Source organism: Lolium perenne, chromosome 2 (assembly GCF_019359855.2).
Source record: "Lolium perenne isolate Kyuss_39 chromosome 2, Kyuss_2.0, whole genome shotgun sequence".
Taxonomy (NCBI): Eukaryota; Viridiplantae; Streptophyta; class Magnoliopsida; order Poales; family Poaceae; genus Lolium; species Lolium perenne.
The window spans coordinates 239529118-239546765 of NC_067245.2; the positions used below are offsets into that span (position 1 = coordinate 239529118).

Consider the following 17648-nt stretch of genomic DNA (forward strand, 5'->3'; position numbering starts at 1 on the left):
ATGCGGACATGGTTGAGTACTCACTCCGACCAATAACCAATAGCGGGATCTGGAGATCCATAATGGCTCCCACATATTCAACGATGACTTTAGTGATCGAATGAACCATTCACATATAATACCAATTCCCTTTGTCTCGCGATATTTTACTTGTCCGAGGTTTGATCTTCGGTATCACTCTATACCTTGTTCAACCTCGTCTCCTGACAAGTACTCTTTACTCGTACCGTGGTATGTGGTCTCTTATGAACTCATTCATATGCTTGCAAGACATTAGACGACATTCCACCGAGAGGGCCCAGAGTATATCTATCCGTCATCGGGATGGACAAATCCCACTGTTGATCCATATGCCTCAACTCATACTTTCCGGATACTTAATCCCACCTTTATAGCCACCCATTTACGCAGTGGTGTTTGGTGTAATCAAAGTACCTTTCCGGTATAAGTGATTTACATGATCTCATGGTCATAAGGACTAGGTAACTATGTATCGAAAGCTTATAGCAAATAACTTAATGACGAGATCTTATGCTACGCTTAATTGGGTGTGTCCATTACATCATTCATATAATGACATAACCTTGTTATTAATAATATCCAATGTTCATGATTATGAAACTAATCATCCATTAATCAACAAGCTAGTTTAAGAGGCATACTAGGGACTTCTTGTTTGTCTACATATCACACATGTACTAATGTTTCGGTTAATACAATTCTAGCATGATATATAAACATTTATCATAAACATAAAGATATAAATAATAACCACTTTATTATTGCCTCTAGGGCATATCTCCTTCACTCCCCGCCCTGCCGCTTGTTTCGATCTGGCGCCGAAGCTCGTCCGCTGCCCACTCTGCGTTGGACACACTCGGCGGCCGCTCCTTCTTCAGCCGCGACTTGCTCGGCTTCGGCGGCATGGTGGTGGACGAGACAGAGGAGGAGGAGAATGGAGATGGCTACACAGATTCGGCGGGAGAGAAAGTTGATATGCAAGCAAATTGGAGGGAAATCGACAGGATTTGGCGGTCCAGTCACCGACTACGAGGGTCCACACGATGTTTGGCGCCAAATTCTTTCGTCCGGAGTCCCCGAGCGCGCCTCGGGGAACTGGGGATGGCGTGGGATCGCCGCATGGATTAAGGGCCAAATCCGGACGAAATTAAGGAACCGGGATCGCTACTGGACCGAATTATACCGTTCGGATGGAAAAATCGTCGCTCGAGGGTTTCGTCGGGAGACGAGTGGGGATGCTCTTACGATCTCTTTTCCACTCGACCAAAAGCCATTACTCCGTACTTGAATTTGTTTGCCCTGAGACATGCCCGAAGGCGCCGCAGCTTTGTCAAGAGCGGCACGCAACGTACGCCTGCAGGCAGTGTCAGTAATGATGTCTGACAGACACTGCCATCCCATCCCTGTACATACATCGCTGTATTGCATCGCGTATTCCAGCCCTGTATTTCCCCTGGCCTGGAGGGACGTGGACAGGTCGTAGACATGTCGACCCCGGCCGGATATCGTCAGGTCGATCGGCGCCGGTCCCTTTCGGCGCATGCAGCCCCGCCCGTCCGCCCAAATGTCGCGCGCACGACGCCACCGCTCCTCCGCTCCGCTCCGCTCCCCGCCGCGCCGCGCGCGCGGCCGCACGGCACCGCACCGCGACCAAGCAAAGGAAGCGCCAAAGCCCGGTAGATGGATGGAGGAAGTAGACGGAGACGGAGCCGTTTGTCGCCGTCCATCCCTGTGGGCTGCGCATATGGCGTCACCTCCTGCTCCTGAGCGAGCCCTGTCCTCTCCGCTCTGGATATTAGCTGGCACGGAAAGTGAGCGACCCAGCAAACGGCTACGCGCACGCAGGCGTACGCAACCAAACTTCCGCCGCTCAATACGTACATTTCCACGTCACCCATCCGCGGCCTCTTCCCGTACGCTCGGTGTATTTTTGGTGTGTACTCGACGTGCGGCTAACCATTTCTCTCGCGTCGTCGCGCTCGGACAGGTAGAGCGCCGCTGTTCTAGAGCAGGAAGATACTAGACAGTATCCCCCGGCCGCGCGCGTTTCCTTTTCTTTCTTAGAAAAAAAATAGCGATCTATCTGCAGCGCGCTAGCGTACGCGGCCACCACCGGCACCAGCTCTGTGTATATATAAATGGTCAGGGGAGGGCCTCCCTGATCCCCAAATGCCTGTCCCCGGCCCCTGATACATCCTTAAACCTCCCATAAGCCTTCGTCTCCTTCTCTTCCTTTCTAACTGCTCCGGCCTCTCCTCCGTCTCCGGCTACGGGAGGCGAGAGACGCGCGCGGGCGCGCAGCTGCCGCGGCGCCGGGATTCTGCCATTGGAGCCGAGCGTCGATCGAAGCCGGAGGAAGATAGCTTCTGCCTGCCGCTACGACTCGACCTCTATCGCTCAAGGTTTCCCTGGTAAGAAACCCCTTCCCATCCATGTATGTTTCGTCGTCTCAGCAGTCACCATGCATGCAGTTATACTTATAATACGAGTTGGATAGCTTCATAGCTACTCCTCTCTCTACTCTAATTTCATCTACTAGTCTACAAGAAAATACTACTAATACGAGTACAAATACTAGTATTTCCTTCCAAGACCTAGTAAGCCCAACGCTAGGCTAGCTCGAGCTAGCCATACTTACCGCTTTCCTTCTTCTCCTTCCTTTTGTCTTAAACCCGACCATGGCGACGGCGACCGGCGGAAGCCATGGTCGTCTTCTTCAATTCGCCTCCCTACTTTTTGAGAGAGAAAGCGCTTGTAGAGATAGACAGAGAAGGCGACGAGGAGGTGGTGGCGTGCGTATGGCGCCAGGTACAGACGCGTATACGTATTGTACGTACGTGTCAGTAGGCGCCGCGCGCGCGCGCGAGCGACGGCGAGGCTCGGTTGGCGCGCGTCCGTCCTCGCTTCCTCTACAGCTGGATTCTGGCTGGATGTCTAGCTACGTCGGCGACCGGATTTATTAGTCTGACATGACCCGACCACACCTGACCAGACGTCTGTTTGCTTAATTATGCATGCCCAAGAACGGTTAGCATGCGATTGCGTCGCCGCGAGGGTACTCGGTCGAGTATATATTGGTTATGGCTGGTTAACGTGGAGGGAATTTATTAGGTGAACAGTAATTAGCTGACAAAAAATGTACTCTTACCCACAGTAACCCCTGTAGTACAGGTAAAATAACTGTTACCAAGAGTAACAGGAGTACTGTGGATGGACTAGCGTGTATGGAAAATGCATTCATTCTCATGGGTGCTAAGCACTCCATACATAATAAAACAGTAATTCAAAAAAGCAAATAATCTGAATCCTTTTGGAACCAAGATGATCAAATTATTATACTTGTATAAAAAAATTGCAAGAGAATTACTATCATTGTATCATGGGTAAACAGACAAAATCGAAAAGCTCCATGTCCATGTACTATTCACGCTATGTTCGTCATAAATTTAACTTTTTTCCTAGAATACCATGGAAATCATTTCAAGACTAAATATTTTTATACAAGTAGAAAAATTGATGATCTTTTAATTTTAGAAGGATTCGTTTTTCTCAATATAAATTTTATGGTTTATGGGGTGCAATGTACCAAAAATTCGCATCCCGAGTACTCCCTTCGTCCCATGAAACTTATATGAAATTTGCTAAAATTTAAACGTATCGAGATACTATTTATTTTCTAGACACATCTAAATTTAAATAAATCTCATGCAACCTTTTGAGACGAATGGAGCAGTATGGACTATGGAAAAATGAGTGGCTTTGCTTGGAAACCGCCTGCTGCGATGGGCGCATGCATGCTACGGAGTGGAGTAGTTGACAAACTCATCAATCATGGTTTCTGTTACCAACATCGCATCATCATCATCGACGGGACAAAGCGTCTTGTCCTTTCTCCTTTCCCTAGCTTCGCTCCACACCCTACCTGGCTCTTTTACTTTTGCCAAGCTAAAATGAAAGCTTGGAGTGCAATAGTACCACAAGTACAAGTCGATGCATTTTTTTCTTTCTTTTGAGCAAAGAGTATCTGCACCATGGTTCATGCATGCATGCATACATGCCCAGGTCAGGTCAAGTCACCCACGCATATCATAGAACCGGAATTTCTTTTCCCACCAAAAAAGTGATGTGAAACAAAACAAAGCTGCTAGTACGGTAGAAGAAATTTCAACGCAGGTGCATAGACAGTATATATACTAGGGTTGCCAGACTCCTCTCCAAATGGAATGATTAGCACCAAAGAGAGCTGCGCCGGCCTAGCAACTAGAGTTAACTTTAACTTTGACAGGATCCAAACAAAGCCCTTTGGTCCTGTACTTAGTCAATGGGCCTGTACACAGAATCTCCGGAACGGCTCACAAATGGAAGAAATCGGGCACGCCAATGTCACTAGCGACCACTCTGAACGATATAGCTGGCGCCTTGTTGTCTTCCCAACAGAAAAAGGATGGGACCCTGCAACTATGCAGGATGTGATGACAAAGCGTACTCCCATCCTATGTGGTACTAGCTAGTTGTTGATCATCACAAGCGACGATACACACGCAAAGGACACCGGGTTTGCCTGTGCCGTATACACGATCGGTGGAGATTGGTCGTACTAGTTCATTGCATACAGCATTAGTGTGTACTCCTACCAATTTATTTTTTCAGCTTCCAAGTAGAGTGTACCACATAAAATGTGCACCGGGAACAAATTAACCACTACAGCCAGTTGACGGCATTTATCGTGTACAACCATTAAAACTTGTCAGCCATGCTACCCTGAATAAGATGGTACATGCTGCCGAAACTTTGCATCTTTTTCATGCTGGACTTTTTTTTTGAAGCAAGGCAAGAGATTTGCCATCTTTATTAATTAAGAACAAGTTTAGATGTTTCAAACAAATGCCTAGGGAGAAAAGCCTAAGACTTCACCTAGGGACTGCTCTCCCGGTGAAGCATTACACACAAAAATTGCCATGTTTATATCCACAAGGTAGCCTCGTCTTCGATCTTAATGATAATTGTCGTTGTCGGTGAAGCGTGGTTGCGGGAGACCCTAGCATTTATCTCTTTCCAAACTTCCCAAGACACAAGAATGAGCATTGGGGCCATGGCCTTCCTAATGCTATATCTTGGCCTGAAACCAAGATAGTATAGCATTCAAAACAAGGATCGTTTACCGGGATTTGTAGAGAAGATGCGGTGCCGATTCTTGAACATGATGGTGTAGCGGTTCATGAAAAGAGGGTGTCCAGATTGTGGCATCCTTCTCCAAACATTTTATATTACTTTCGTGCAAGATATTTCTGGTCTATTCGAAAGCTGGAAATTACAAATGGTGATGACCATCTGCTCAAGTTCTTTGTGTCATAGATGGAACTCTTTCTTGTTTCTTAGGACTATTCTAATAAGGTGGGTCCCGGCAGAATCTTCACTACAATGAGACAGTTTTAAGTCAATATTTCATTTTTTACATTTCAAAAAACTCTATAAAAGATTATTTAAGTACACGTAGATATCTGGTATGTACAATTTAAGTTTGGTAGAATTATCTTTTCAGATGTGACTTGCACAAAAAAAGATAAACATGAACGCGAGACTCGAGTATTTTTTGCCTTTTTAGAACCACATTTTATGATTTATGTTTAGCATAAATTACAAAGTATTATTTAAAATTAAAAAATTGTAGAAAACATTTGTATGTATCGAGACAATAATTCTGATTTTTTTGATACTTTTAAATACTCCCTTCGACTCATATGAATTGACTTAACTTTGTCTAGATATACATGTATCTAGTCAATAAAAATATCTACATACATTCGTATCTACTTCCTCCGTATCGGTTTAACAGGCGCGAACACAATTTAAGGTAATGTTTGACCATTAATTTGGTCAACAAAATATAAATTATATGTCTATAAAATTTATATCATTAGATTCATATTTAAACAAAGTTTCCAAATGACATAATTTTTATGACATATTTTTCATATTTTATTGATCAAATTAATGGTCAAAGTGTTTTCTTGAACTACTTGCGTGCCTGTTAAACCGATGCAGAGGGACTAGGTAAAATTGAGTTAATTAATTTAAATCGAAGGAAATATCCTCCCTAAAGCTCATGTTCCATATCGTCGCGCTCGGTTTCCTGGGCTTTAATGACATGTACTGTTGAAATCGCACATCACAATACTGCATACGAGTACTATGTGAAACCAAAAAAGGCTCGTGATGTCCCTGCAAGTGTTTGTAACCAACACGTTTCGAATGCTCATAGATAAGGGTTACAGTAAATTATAAATTTGCTTTGACCCAATCTGCTATGTAGACTGTACGTACCATTTCTTAGCTCAACTGGAAGACAAGGTCGCGTAACCTCAAGATAGGTACCATTGTTTTCTCTGCAATGTATAGATCTTTGTCCTACCCTGTATGACTCAAACTCAATACGATGGCGTCTAACTATTATTCTATCTCATAAAGAAGAACCTTCGGATAAGGCCCAACTGGCAGCACTAGGAACGGACAAAGTTGTCAATTGACGAAAGATTTTGCACGCGGCTGCATGGGAGAGAAAACATTTCAGCCAAAGAACAATTGAGAGCAAAATCTGGAGGCAGCTACTAATCAACAGATTCCATTTTTCTTGTCAGTTTTTGGATATAATAATACTTCCTCAGAAGGCCAGAAAAAGAAAATTTCTGGCTTTCGGCCGGAAAAAAATAAGTGTTCTTGGTGCTCATGATACCTTTGACTGTGTCTTGTCACAACCGTTCCATTATTGGTACATCCGTAGCAGTTGAGTAGAAGCTCAGAAAACCACTCCATATGTTTGTTTGTCTGAGACCAGCCTTCTGATTTGAATAGAAGAGGCGAGAGTGATTTTCCATGAAACCGACTTGTGAACCGACGACCACAGCTGTAAAAGTCGCCTTTTACTCGGGGCCGAATGCTAGCTAGCTAGCTCACACATCAACTCTCCCGATTTTCAGCAGGGAAAAAAGGGCAAGGGGATTGGGAGCAGTGGTCGCAGGAGGAGAAGAGGAAGATGATGATGACCGAAGTGGCCAACCACAGCAAAAGGAACCACACCGACAGCTACTTCAGTGGGAAGCAGGCCGTCGCCACCAGCAGCGGCTCGGAGGAGTTCGTGGGCATGGGGTCGAAGAAGCCGAGGAACGCGAGCCCCAGGGGCGGCGGCGGTCCCATATCGCCAAAGGTATTGTTAGCTTTGCACATCGAGCTCTTTGCCTGTGAGTTGGATTGTGTGCTGTGCTGAAGCGATTTTGCTATGGCTGACTGAGCAGGAGAAGAAGGACAAGGTCGGCGAGAGAGTTGCGGCGCTGCAGCAGCTGGTGTCGCCGTTCGGGAAGGTATTGATTTGGCTCCGCAATGTCTTGCTCACTTCTCGTCTCTGCAGAGTAGCACCTCATTCGAGATGAAAGATTGAGCATTTTTGGCTCTACGAAATTGTGTTCCTAACCCTCTTTGGCATGTTTGGCAGACGGACACTGCTTCTGTTCTTCAGGAGGCGTCAGGCTACATCAAGTTCTTGCACCAGCAGCTGGAGGTTAGTTACCCTCATTCGTGGCACGTCGCATCAATTTTGATCCTGCGTTTGCTAATCCTTATATTCTGTCGATCGCAATGCTCTGCAGGTTCTTAGCTCCCCGTACATGCGCGCTCCGCCGGCGCCCGGCGCCGAGCCTGAGGTGAGATCAGTAGCTCATTGTTTCACACTATTCTGAAAATCTACTGAAAAAAATCTGAACATTGCATACTCTGAGAGAAGTATAAACTGCAAGTGCATACCCCAATTCTTCTGCACTCAGTGAACGCGTCGTGTAACCGATTTGCGATGCTTGATGCAGGACCCAGACCACTACAGCCTGCGGAACCGCGGGCTGTGCCTGGTGCCGGTGGAAGAGACGCTGCAGCTGACCCAGAGCAACGGCGCCGACCTTTGGGCGCCGGCCAACACCACCAAGCGCAGATAAACCGAAGAAGCTCGCGCGCTTCTATCTTCGCAAACCGGCCAAGAAAGAGCCTGGACGACGACGGCCGCAACAATCGTTTCTCTGAACCTGAACGTACCCTGTCCTATCATCGGTGGTAATGTGTAATCGTAAGTATATAGCGAAACGACGCACCGCCGAACGATCGATCGATCGACCTGTGTGTGTCTGTGTAAACTCTGTGGTTTAACATGGTAGCGACCTGTTGCTGTCGCTGACTAATTAAAATCAGCAGTTCGATGCAGACTCTCGGCGAATGCTGGGCCTTGAATCCAGGTGCGCAGTCCTCTGCATCTCTGTCGGTGGGCGGAAAACTGAGAACCTGCACAGCGTTCTTCACTTCTGGTAGCCTACCTACATGCCCTTTGTCGGCGGTCGGTTGGTTTCTGAATCTACCAAACACCCAAGTAGCACGGATAGAATGACCAAACCGAGCCGAATACCAAACAATTTTTTAAGCTATATACAGTAGGTTTCCATACTGAGTATATTTTTATTTATAAAACATCAAAGTACAGGGTTAGAGCTACCAGCTAATACAAGACTCAGGCCACTACTCCCAAGTTAAATGAAAGCTTGCACCCAAGTTGCTATCCAGCATCATTTTTCCTCTTGGCCTTGCAAACTAGCAGTCATCTCACACTTCTTTCTGCATCTGTAAATGCTAGGTGGAATGCTCTTGAAAATGAAATCATTTCTTTTAGTCTAGGTAGCCCAGCAAACAAGCATAACAATGTCCATGGAGAATGGCTAAGAAATTGCTGCTCTTAATCTAGCAATGGCATCCTGAATGCGGAAAACTGCTGAATTTGGTGCAGGCCAGTTTGGGTATAAATACTTCCAACACATAAGCAAAAGGACACGTAGAGAAGAGATGATTTCTTAAAGAAGAGCATGATGTCTTCAGCCAGTGGCCGGGCTGCCCGGGTAGAACCGCAGAAGTGGTGTGGCATTGGCAGAAGCGATAGCATCCAGGGTGATGGTTCGAACCGGTGGCGGTGACAGGCTCGTTTTCGTGAAAGGGCCTGCTACATCTTTGCGTGTGGGAAAAAAGAGGAAAAAATTATGGCTTCGCCCGGGTTCGAACCGGAGACCTTCAGTGTGTTAGACTGACGTGATAACCAACTACACCACGAAACCACTGATGACATGATTTGTATTGCAGTTATTTTATAGATAGATGATTAATTCTGCTGAGTCGCTTACAAAGCAAATACATAAACTACACTGGAGATTCAATCGAACCGGAAGTGATCTCACATCAGAAACTATTACTATTACTGTTGATGTCAATAGACAGTACTACATCATGCATTCATGATAGATCTCCACACAGACTCAGAGTACTGCACGTCCAAAGCAAACCAGGAACCATTGCTGGTTCCAGAAAACACCATACCAATTCCAGCACAATACAGAAAACTCATACCAATTCCGGCCGATGGCATGCACCTTGAATACAACCTTGACTTGTTCCGGCACAATGGACATATCCTCTGGTGCTCGCTGTTGTTGATCTGGTCGCCTCAAATTGCACATTACTGATCAAACTGGTATGCCATCATACCAACAAGTTACGAATACAAAACACCAATGCATAGCTCAGACGATGGCATGCACCTTGAATACATATCTCACATCGGTGACTAGTTCTCGTACAATACATTTGAACATCGATTGATACATGATAAATCTCCAGAGCATAACATGAGAGCAAACAGAGAATCACTGCTGCTGATCGCAGCTTCTATCCAATAATTTTATCTCTCAAGGAAGTCCAGGTAACAGCCACTTGCACAAAAGCCCGGTCATATAACCGGTCCCAGAGCGCGTACCACAGAACTCTCCATTCCCTCTTGAACAAGAAGGTGCAGAAGACCACCCAGAGGCCCATCACATATCCAAAACCCGTGCCGAAGAAAAACGAAATCGCATCATCGCTTGCATATTCATGGTGTTCTGGAGTTGGCTCGGTTTGTGACGAACACTTCCACGAGAGAGGAGGACCGCACAGGCCCGGGTTGCCAATATAAATAGATTCCTGATCTTCAAGTGTTTGCAGTTGATTTCCAGAAGGAATCCTTCCACTCAGATTGTTGTAGGACAGGTTCAAGCGACTCAATGAAGTGAGAGCTGATAAGCTTGAAGGGATTTCACCATACAAATCATTGTGTGATAAGTCAAGTGACTCGACTTGCATTAAGGCGCCAATATGCTCAGGTATTTTTCTGTTGAAGTTGTTCCATGATAAGTTCAAGCTCTTCAGTGTGAAAAGAGTGCTTATTTCTGCAGGAATCTCTCCGGTCAGGCTGTTACAGGATAGGTCAAGATTCACCATATATACGATTTCTCCGGTATATAATCTCTCTTGACCTTTTGTCAGTACCGGCAAATTCTCAGTATAATCAACTAGTTTATTTTCACCATAAAATTTTTTAGAAGTGAATGCGTACTGAAGATCATAAGAGTAGTCTCTTGTTTGTATCATGCCTGTACAATTAACGATAGATCTCGGTATGGTTCCTGATATATTGTTACCAGATAGGTCCAAGTATTGAAGATTAACAAGCTTCGTAAGCTCATCTGGAATGTGACCATAAAACATATTGGATCTCAGTCGTAAGAATGACAAAGACGATAGGTTCTCCCCAATCCATGCTGGCAAGGTCCCAGAGAATTGATTATGTCCCAGATCAAGAAGGATGAGCCCTGGGCATTTCTGAACAAGCAATGGAAATTCACCAGAGAAGTTGTTGTTGCTTAAGCTTAGATTAACGATACTCAGACCTGTAATGTTGGTGCTGGATTGATTGCCTAGGCAATCGGTAATTGATCCATTGAGATTATTTCTTGATAGATCTAACAACTGCAATGATTGCAGCTTGCACAACGAATATGGAATGGCACCAGAGATCATATTGTCATATAGAAGAAGTGTTCTAAGCCTTGGCGCCCCAAAGTCCAATGGTAGTGGCCCAACTACATAGTTCCGACTGAGATCTAAGCTGATTAGGCCGATGGGAAGCTTAGGTATTGGACCACCAAGCTGGTTAGAACTGAAATCCATTTCTATTCCTCTCATAAATTCCATTGTTGATGGGAGGACTCCTGTAATCTGATTATTTCGAATATTGAGATACTCTACTGAGGAAGCTGCTATCCAAAACCAATCTGGCAACATGTCATGTATGCTTGTGTTTGACACATCAAGACTCACTACCTGTGTTTGCCATCTAAGCCATGTTGGAAAGTTAGGCCCTAGCTGGCAGGACCGAAGGTGAATCAATGCTAGACTGAAAGGAGGAACCCATGTTGGACTCACTGTAATGGCTATTGAGTTGTCTGACAATATCAACTGTTCTAACATATCGAGACCTGAAAAATGGCCTTCATGCATGATCCCATCCAGGTTGTTGGAGTCAAGGACCAACTGTCTTAGCTTTGTGAGCTCTCCTATACTCAGTGGCACATGACCGGTAAGTTCATTATTAGAGAGGTCCAGCCAGCTCAGGTTACTCAAGGATTCTCCTATCCACGGTGGCACATGACCAGTCAGTTTGTTATTAGAGAGATCCAGCCAGCTCAGATTGCTCAAGGATTTTACTAGTGCAGTTGGCAGGCTTCCAGTCAGATTGTTGTCCGGTAGAACCAAAGCTTGTAGTTTATTTCCTGAACAACTTGGTAACCGATGGAATAATTCTGTTACACTCCCATTAATATTGTTCTTGTAAGAATCTAGTCTCTTTAAATTACATAGCTTCTTCATACTGGGAGGTATCATGCCCACAAAGTTATTATCTGATAAATGCAACTCCACAATGGAGGTCATATTACCTATCCCATCTGGAAACGGCCCATGGAAACCATTGCCGGAGATATCTAAATACTTGAGGCTAGTTAAATCCCAAAACCAGTTGGGCATGATACGCTTATGGAACTGGTTGCACCGGAGGTCTAGTATTTCAAGAGATGTCAGATTTGAGAGCTGAAGAGACCCAGGGCTACTTCTAAGCTGGCAAAAGGGAAGACGGAGAACTTTTAGAGTTAGAAGCATGTTCACCCTTGGAAGCCAGTCGACAATTGTACTGAGGTTTACAGAGGTCATATCCAGGTGCTCAAGAGAAGTTAACCGCGACAACCACGTGAGAAAAAAGAATAATCAGGACCCTGGTATGAATTGGTCTCAAGATTGAAGTATCGTAAGTTGGAGAGATTACCTAGTTGTGGTGGTATATTTCCAATGAAGTTTGACATTGATAGGTCGAGATATCTCAACTTATGGAGAGAACCCATGAACTCCGGTATCTGTATGTTGTCGAATACATTGCAGCTGAGGTCGAGATACCATAGATGCTGTAAACCAAGCAGTGAGGAGCTTATATTTCCTGCTAGCATCTGCCTACTCCCACCATCAATATCACAAAACGGGCCTCGGAGATCGAGCTTGGCAACATGGCCAGTTCTGTTGCCACAATAGACGCCCTGCCATTGGCAACAGTCATCACCCTTCCATGATGAAAGGAGGTTGGTAGGGTCTGATGGATTTTCAGGGTCCGAAAGACCTGCCCTGAAAGTGAGAAGGGCAGACCTCTCACCGGCTATACAGCTGATTGTACCATTTGAATGGGAAGATCTCTCCTCTGTGGTGCTCTTGGCATGAGTGAACAAGAGCAAGGCTATGGCTATTTGGATGCAGGAGAGCTGAAGGGTGTACATGGGTGCTTTTTCAATGGGTATGTGTTCATCTTGGTGTAGGACACTCCATGGTATGCATGATATACCAAGCCTAGTATTGTTTTCTGTTTTGTCATCTTTTTTCGGATCGCACTGGAACAGGAGATTGGCTAATTAGTTTAATGGTGGTGTAAAGGCGATTCCCGCAGCTGGTGTGTGAGGGGAGATCAGCAGCCGCAGGAGGACGACATGTGGCACTCTGGCTGCAATTGTGTTAGTTGTAAGCTTGGTGTTTAGCTACTAGAATTCAGAGAATGACCTTTTGAAAAAGATGAACTCTTTTTTTGTGATAACTGTTAACGGCAAGAGCCAAGTTGAGAATGAGTACATAAGAGTCAAGACAAGTCGCAGCTGTCTCCCTGTCTATCATCCTGGAGAAACAAATTGCAAGTGGCGTTAGAAAATGCAGCAGATTCTACCCATGAAAACTTCATATCGACGCCTTCATCCCTTCTCTAAGCAAAAGTATTAATAGAATCTTCACAAAACAGCAGGCAGAATTCGGCAGCTTCCTCTGTATATATATATATGTTTTTGGTCTCTCAAGTGTTGGCAGAGTTCGCTGTTAGCCCCCCTAACTTATTAAAGTATGTGGAGAGTGGAGCATCGACAAACGACAATGGCAAAGCTCCACAACAATCTAATGTTAATGTTTGGTTAGAAATCCTTGATAATGAAGTGATGGTATCTATATAATGTTCATGTATGTGTTTACTTAGGGCATCTCCAGCGGCGCGACGCAAACGGACGCTCAGCGACCGTTTGCGTCCGGCGTGACCGGAAATGCGTCTGGGCCTGTTCCAACGGGGCGACGCAAAGTGACCGGGCCGTCCGCGGAGACGCAAACCTGGCCCAAATATGCACCAGGTTTGCGTCTCGGCAGACGCTCAGCGGACGCGCAAAGTGTCCGCTCGCTTCCCCACCGGGCCCGCCTAGCAGCGAGTCTGCATCGAGGGCATCGATTCAGGCGGTCAGCGCTTCCGCGTCTGCGCCGCAGCCTTCGCCATCAATGGCGCGGCTGTCTGTTCTGCGCGCGCACTGGCGGCCGGCGGCTGGGCTTCTGCGGCGCCTTCAATGGCATCGTATCCCGCGCGCGCCCGCCCATAAAAGTCCACCGGCCGCGTCGCTCCTTCGCCCACACCTCCACAACCACCACCACCACCGCAGCGCCATGGGGAAGAAGAATGACTTCGAGGCCTCCGGCAGCAGCAGCAAGAAGATCCCGCTCCCCGTCTCGGTGGGGAGGCTCATGCACGGCCAATGGATGCCGTGCGACGACGCCTGGTCCGGCGTGCAGTTGCCTGGCGGCTGGCGGCTCAGCTGCCGCCGGGTGTCTATCCCTCCAGTACCTGCGCGCGAGCCTGATCGGACCGCGGAGATCCGGCGCAGGAGGCGGTATCTGCCGGCGGACCTCCGCGACGATCCGGCGTTGGCCATCGACTCGGAGCTTTGGCGTACGTACCTGTCCACGGAGACGGGCATGAGACGAAGGGCAGGCTTCATGGGCGACAGGGATTACCCCTTCGGTCCTGCACCGCCGGCTCGTCGTCAGCAGGCGCCGACGCGTCGTCAGCAGGCGCGGACGCGACGTCAGCAGACGCAGCACAACGACGCCGCCGACGACGACGAAGCCTACGCCGTGTACGATGACGACGACGACTACGTCGAGGTGCTCGCGTACCATAGCGAGGAGGTGAAGGACGACAGCGACGACGTCTTCCACGAATGGCAGCAGGCCTTGGCGGAGGGCCGGAACCGACTTCCGGACAACATGACGGACGACGAGATGGCAAAGGTCGCCGTCCTCGTCTCCGAGCACGGGCGCTGTGCGGCCGCCGGCTGCCCCGCTACGCCACCGCCGTCATGCCGCCGGGCACTGTCGGCGGATGAAGCACTTCGACGGCGCTCTGGAGTCGGCGGCGCCTCCGCCCGCTGCGCCATCGCCGCAGCACCGGGCGCCTCAACCGCCGCCACGGCGCGGCAGGCGCCTCAACCGCCGCCACGCCCGCGAGCACGGGCGCCACAGCCGCGATCGGGCGCCTCCACCGCCGCCACAGCCGCAGTACTGGGCCCCTCCACCGCCGCCACAGCCTCCTCAACCTCGAGCACCGGCGGCGGCGCACCCGGCGTACGCTCCCCCGGATGCCAACTGGCCTTGGGTCGTACCGGAGCTCATCGTGCTCGACAGCGACGAGGAGCAGCACAACGGCGAGGAGCAGCACAGCGGCGAGGAGCAGTAGGCATTTTAGGTTTATTTTTTAAGTATGTAAAACTATGTTTCATATTTAAAAAAAAGATTCGTCCTAAAAAATGCATCGTGCCGCTGGAGCCACCCCCGACGCAAACGGACGCGCGGTCGATTTCGACCAAAAGGGTCGACGCAAACGGAGGCGCGCGGACGCTAAAATGCGCCGCGCCGCTGGAGATGCCCTTATAGCATAAATGGTGAATCAATTGATAATAGATCCCACCTAGTGTCCAAATTAAGTTCCAATATTCAGAGGGCCAACCCAGTCCCGATGGCCAGAAGGGCAACACGTATAGGGTAGAAGGAGACGACCTTGAGATCTCGAGGCTGATGGCGCCGGACACGCCGTCGAGCAAGGTAGCTGGCGGCGATCCGCTGGAAGAGGGACTCCTTATCCCACGACCCCACCGCCTCCTTCCAACTTACTTTTCAGCCGCTCCGCACCCCTCCCCCTCCTCGCCGCCGCCGCCCACCTCCCGCCTGGCATCTCCGGGCACGTCGGAATGAGCAGAGCAGGCAACCAAGTGGAATATTCGGCAAGAAAACACCATGGAAATGGTGTGCGGTCTCCTCTTTTTTTTTAGGTAGGGCACCTCAAACGGGCCGATCCAACGGGCGTTAAAAAATAAAATACGGTTACATCAAGCCCAGCCGGCCTGGCATATACTGACCAGCATGTCCGTCCGTACTCAACACAGCTCGAATATGGGTGCTCCTATTTCACGCCTTAAGCGGGATGGACTCGGTCCCGCCTGAAAGAAGCTCCGCTGGGCCAGGCCCATTTATCCGGTCGCTTGTGCGTGACAGACACGCTGTTTCTCCAGTTTTCTAAAATCTGAACAAAATTTAAAACAGAACAAAATTCAAAATCGAGCAAAACTCAAAACAGAACAATTTTCAAAAAGAACAATTTTCAAACTGAACAAAATCCAAATTTGAACATTTTTCAAATTTGAACAATTTCCAAATTTGAACAATTTTTAAATCTGAACAATTTTCAAATTTGAACAATTTTCAAATTTAAACAAATTTATAATTTGACATTTTTTTTAATCAGAACCAAAAAAATCTGAACAAAATTCAAAGTCAGCCAAAACCACAGAAAACAACGAAAACCGCAAAAAAAACCTAAGAAAACCGGGGGGGAACCGGAAAATTAAGAAAACCCCAATACATACTCGACGCTAATGGGCCGGCCCACTGCGGCCGCCGCTTCAGGCGGGAGCGAATCGCTCCCGCACTGAGCGGGGAATAGGGATTGCCCTCGAATATGGTCCGCGAATGCATCTGCGCGGTCAGCGCGCGTCGGTGTCCCGCACGGGCCCCCTCGTCAGTGACCTCGCGGCAGAACTGATGGACGGCATATCGCACCTTTCTGTGCCGCGTTAATGGCACGTCTCTCCTTCCGCGCGCCTGCGCTGGTGAACGGCGTTGCAGCGGCTTCAATGACAGGGCATTAAAGGCTAGGTGGCATCCAAGCCTTTTTAAGGGCCATTAGCGAAGCCCATATTCCCGCCCACGCTATTGCGAGAGCCCTCCACCTCACCGCGCATCCACCCGACCGACGCAATGGGAAAGGGCTGGATGTAGCGCAAGGGGAAGAACAACCACGAGGTTGGCGGCTCGGGTTCCGGCGAGAAGCCGTGGCACAAGCGGTACAAGGGAGGAGAACCAGCCGGTGCCATTGACGGATGCGGGCCTGCCGGGAGGAGGGTGGTACCTGAATTCCAGCCGCGTGCCAGTCCCTCCTGTGCCACGGAGGGACGAGAGCACCGCCACGAGGTCCAGCGCCGCCGATCCATCTTGCCGCCGAAACTACGCGACGATCCAGCGTTCGCAGTAACCTCGTACAACTAGATCTCGTCCGCGACGCGTGAGTTCGACACGCGCCGTCGAGCGAGATACCTCGATAATGTCGACTTCTTCAACCGCGAGCTCGAGGACGACGAGTACAACAAGGAGGACGAGTACGAGGACTACGACGAGGAGGGCGAGGACGAGTTCGAGGATGACGCCGTGATCGAGGACGAGGATGACGTCCACATCGTCGGAGCCACCGACAACGATGACGGTGGCCTGGCCTAGGATCTGGAGACCAGCCGTCGGACATCAGCAAGGAGGAGGCCATTGTCATCGCAATGGCCAATAGCGAGCTCAACCAGCTCACTATGTGGGACGGCCTCGGCATCTAGCTTCGTGAATCCTGGCTGGCGCAGTGGACGTTGGTGACTCCTGCGGCCACGCCGACACACACCCATGCGTGTGTGCCCTCTCCTGCTCCATCCCCGGAATAGGATCCGTGGCCGCCGTCACCGCAGGCTCCCCTTCGTCCTCCACTGATGGCCCCCTTCCTTCTCCACTGTCGGTCTACCAACTTGATAAGGGCATGAAGGCCAAGGTGAAGCCCAATTTAAGGACTCCACCTAGCTAGTTATTTTAGTTATCGTATTTTATATCTATGGTCATATGTGGGCCAAATAGGGATTTTATTGAGTTCAGTCAGTTTGGTTTGGGCCTGTCCAAATCAAGGTAGAGAGGCCCACTAGGGCTGGCCAGCCACCCGAGTAGTAGATACTCCCAACAACGCGATGAACGCAGCCTGGAGAAGAGGGACGAATCTAGCAAGCAACGGATCGATGAACGAT

At 48.4% G+C, this 17648-nt stretch overlaps 1 protein-coding gene, 1 non-coding gene and 1 pseudogene across 3 annotated transcripts; 1 reads left to right on the forward strand and 2 right to left on the reverse strand.

Moving 5' to 3' along the window:
- The first annotated feature begins 2125 nt into the window (after positions 1-2125).
- Positions 2126-8265, forward strand: LOC127335365 (transcription factor bHLH153). 2 transcript variants are annotated; one of them, XM_051362008.2, is made up of 6 exons: positions 2126-2432; positions 7002-7225; positions 7314-7379; positions 7511-7576; positions 7665-7718; positions 7878-8265. In XM_051362008.2, exons 2-6 carry the CDS (start codon positions 7055-7057, stop codon positions 8001-8003), a joined length of 483 nt encoding a protein of 160 aa, XP_051217968.1. In that variant the 5' UTR covers positions 2126-2432; positions 7002-7054; the 3' UTR covers positions 8004-8265. The 2 variants fall into 2 exon arrangements, with proteins under 2 accessions (XP_051217968.1, XP_051217967.1); XM_051362007.2 differs by having other exon boundaries at positions 2129-2432; positions 6999-7225.
- Positions 8266-8950: 685 nt separating this feature from the next.
- Positions 8951-15532, reverse strand: LOC127335364 (receptor-like protein EIX2; annotated as a pseudogene).
- Positions 9088-9161, reverse strand: TRNAV-AAC (transfer RNA valine (anticodon AAC)). Its single transcript has one exon. It is a non-coding gene; the product is annotated as a tRNA-Val (tRNA).
- Positions 15533-17648: the final 2116 nt, after the last annotated feature.

Coding starts and splice junctions, on each gene's coding strand:
- LOC127335365 (XM_051362008.2), top strand. CDS start 7,055: ATGATGATGACCGAAGTGGCCAACCACAGCAAAAGGAACCACACCGAC. Junction 7,380..7,510: donor TGGTGTCGCCGTTCGGGAAG/GTATTGATTTGG, acceptor CATGTTTGGCAG/ACGGACACTGCTTCTGTTCT. Junction 7,719..7,877: donor CGCCCGGCGCCGAGCCTGAG/GTGAGATCAGTA, acceptor TGCTTGATGCAG/GACCCAGACCACTACAGCCT.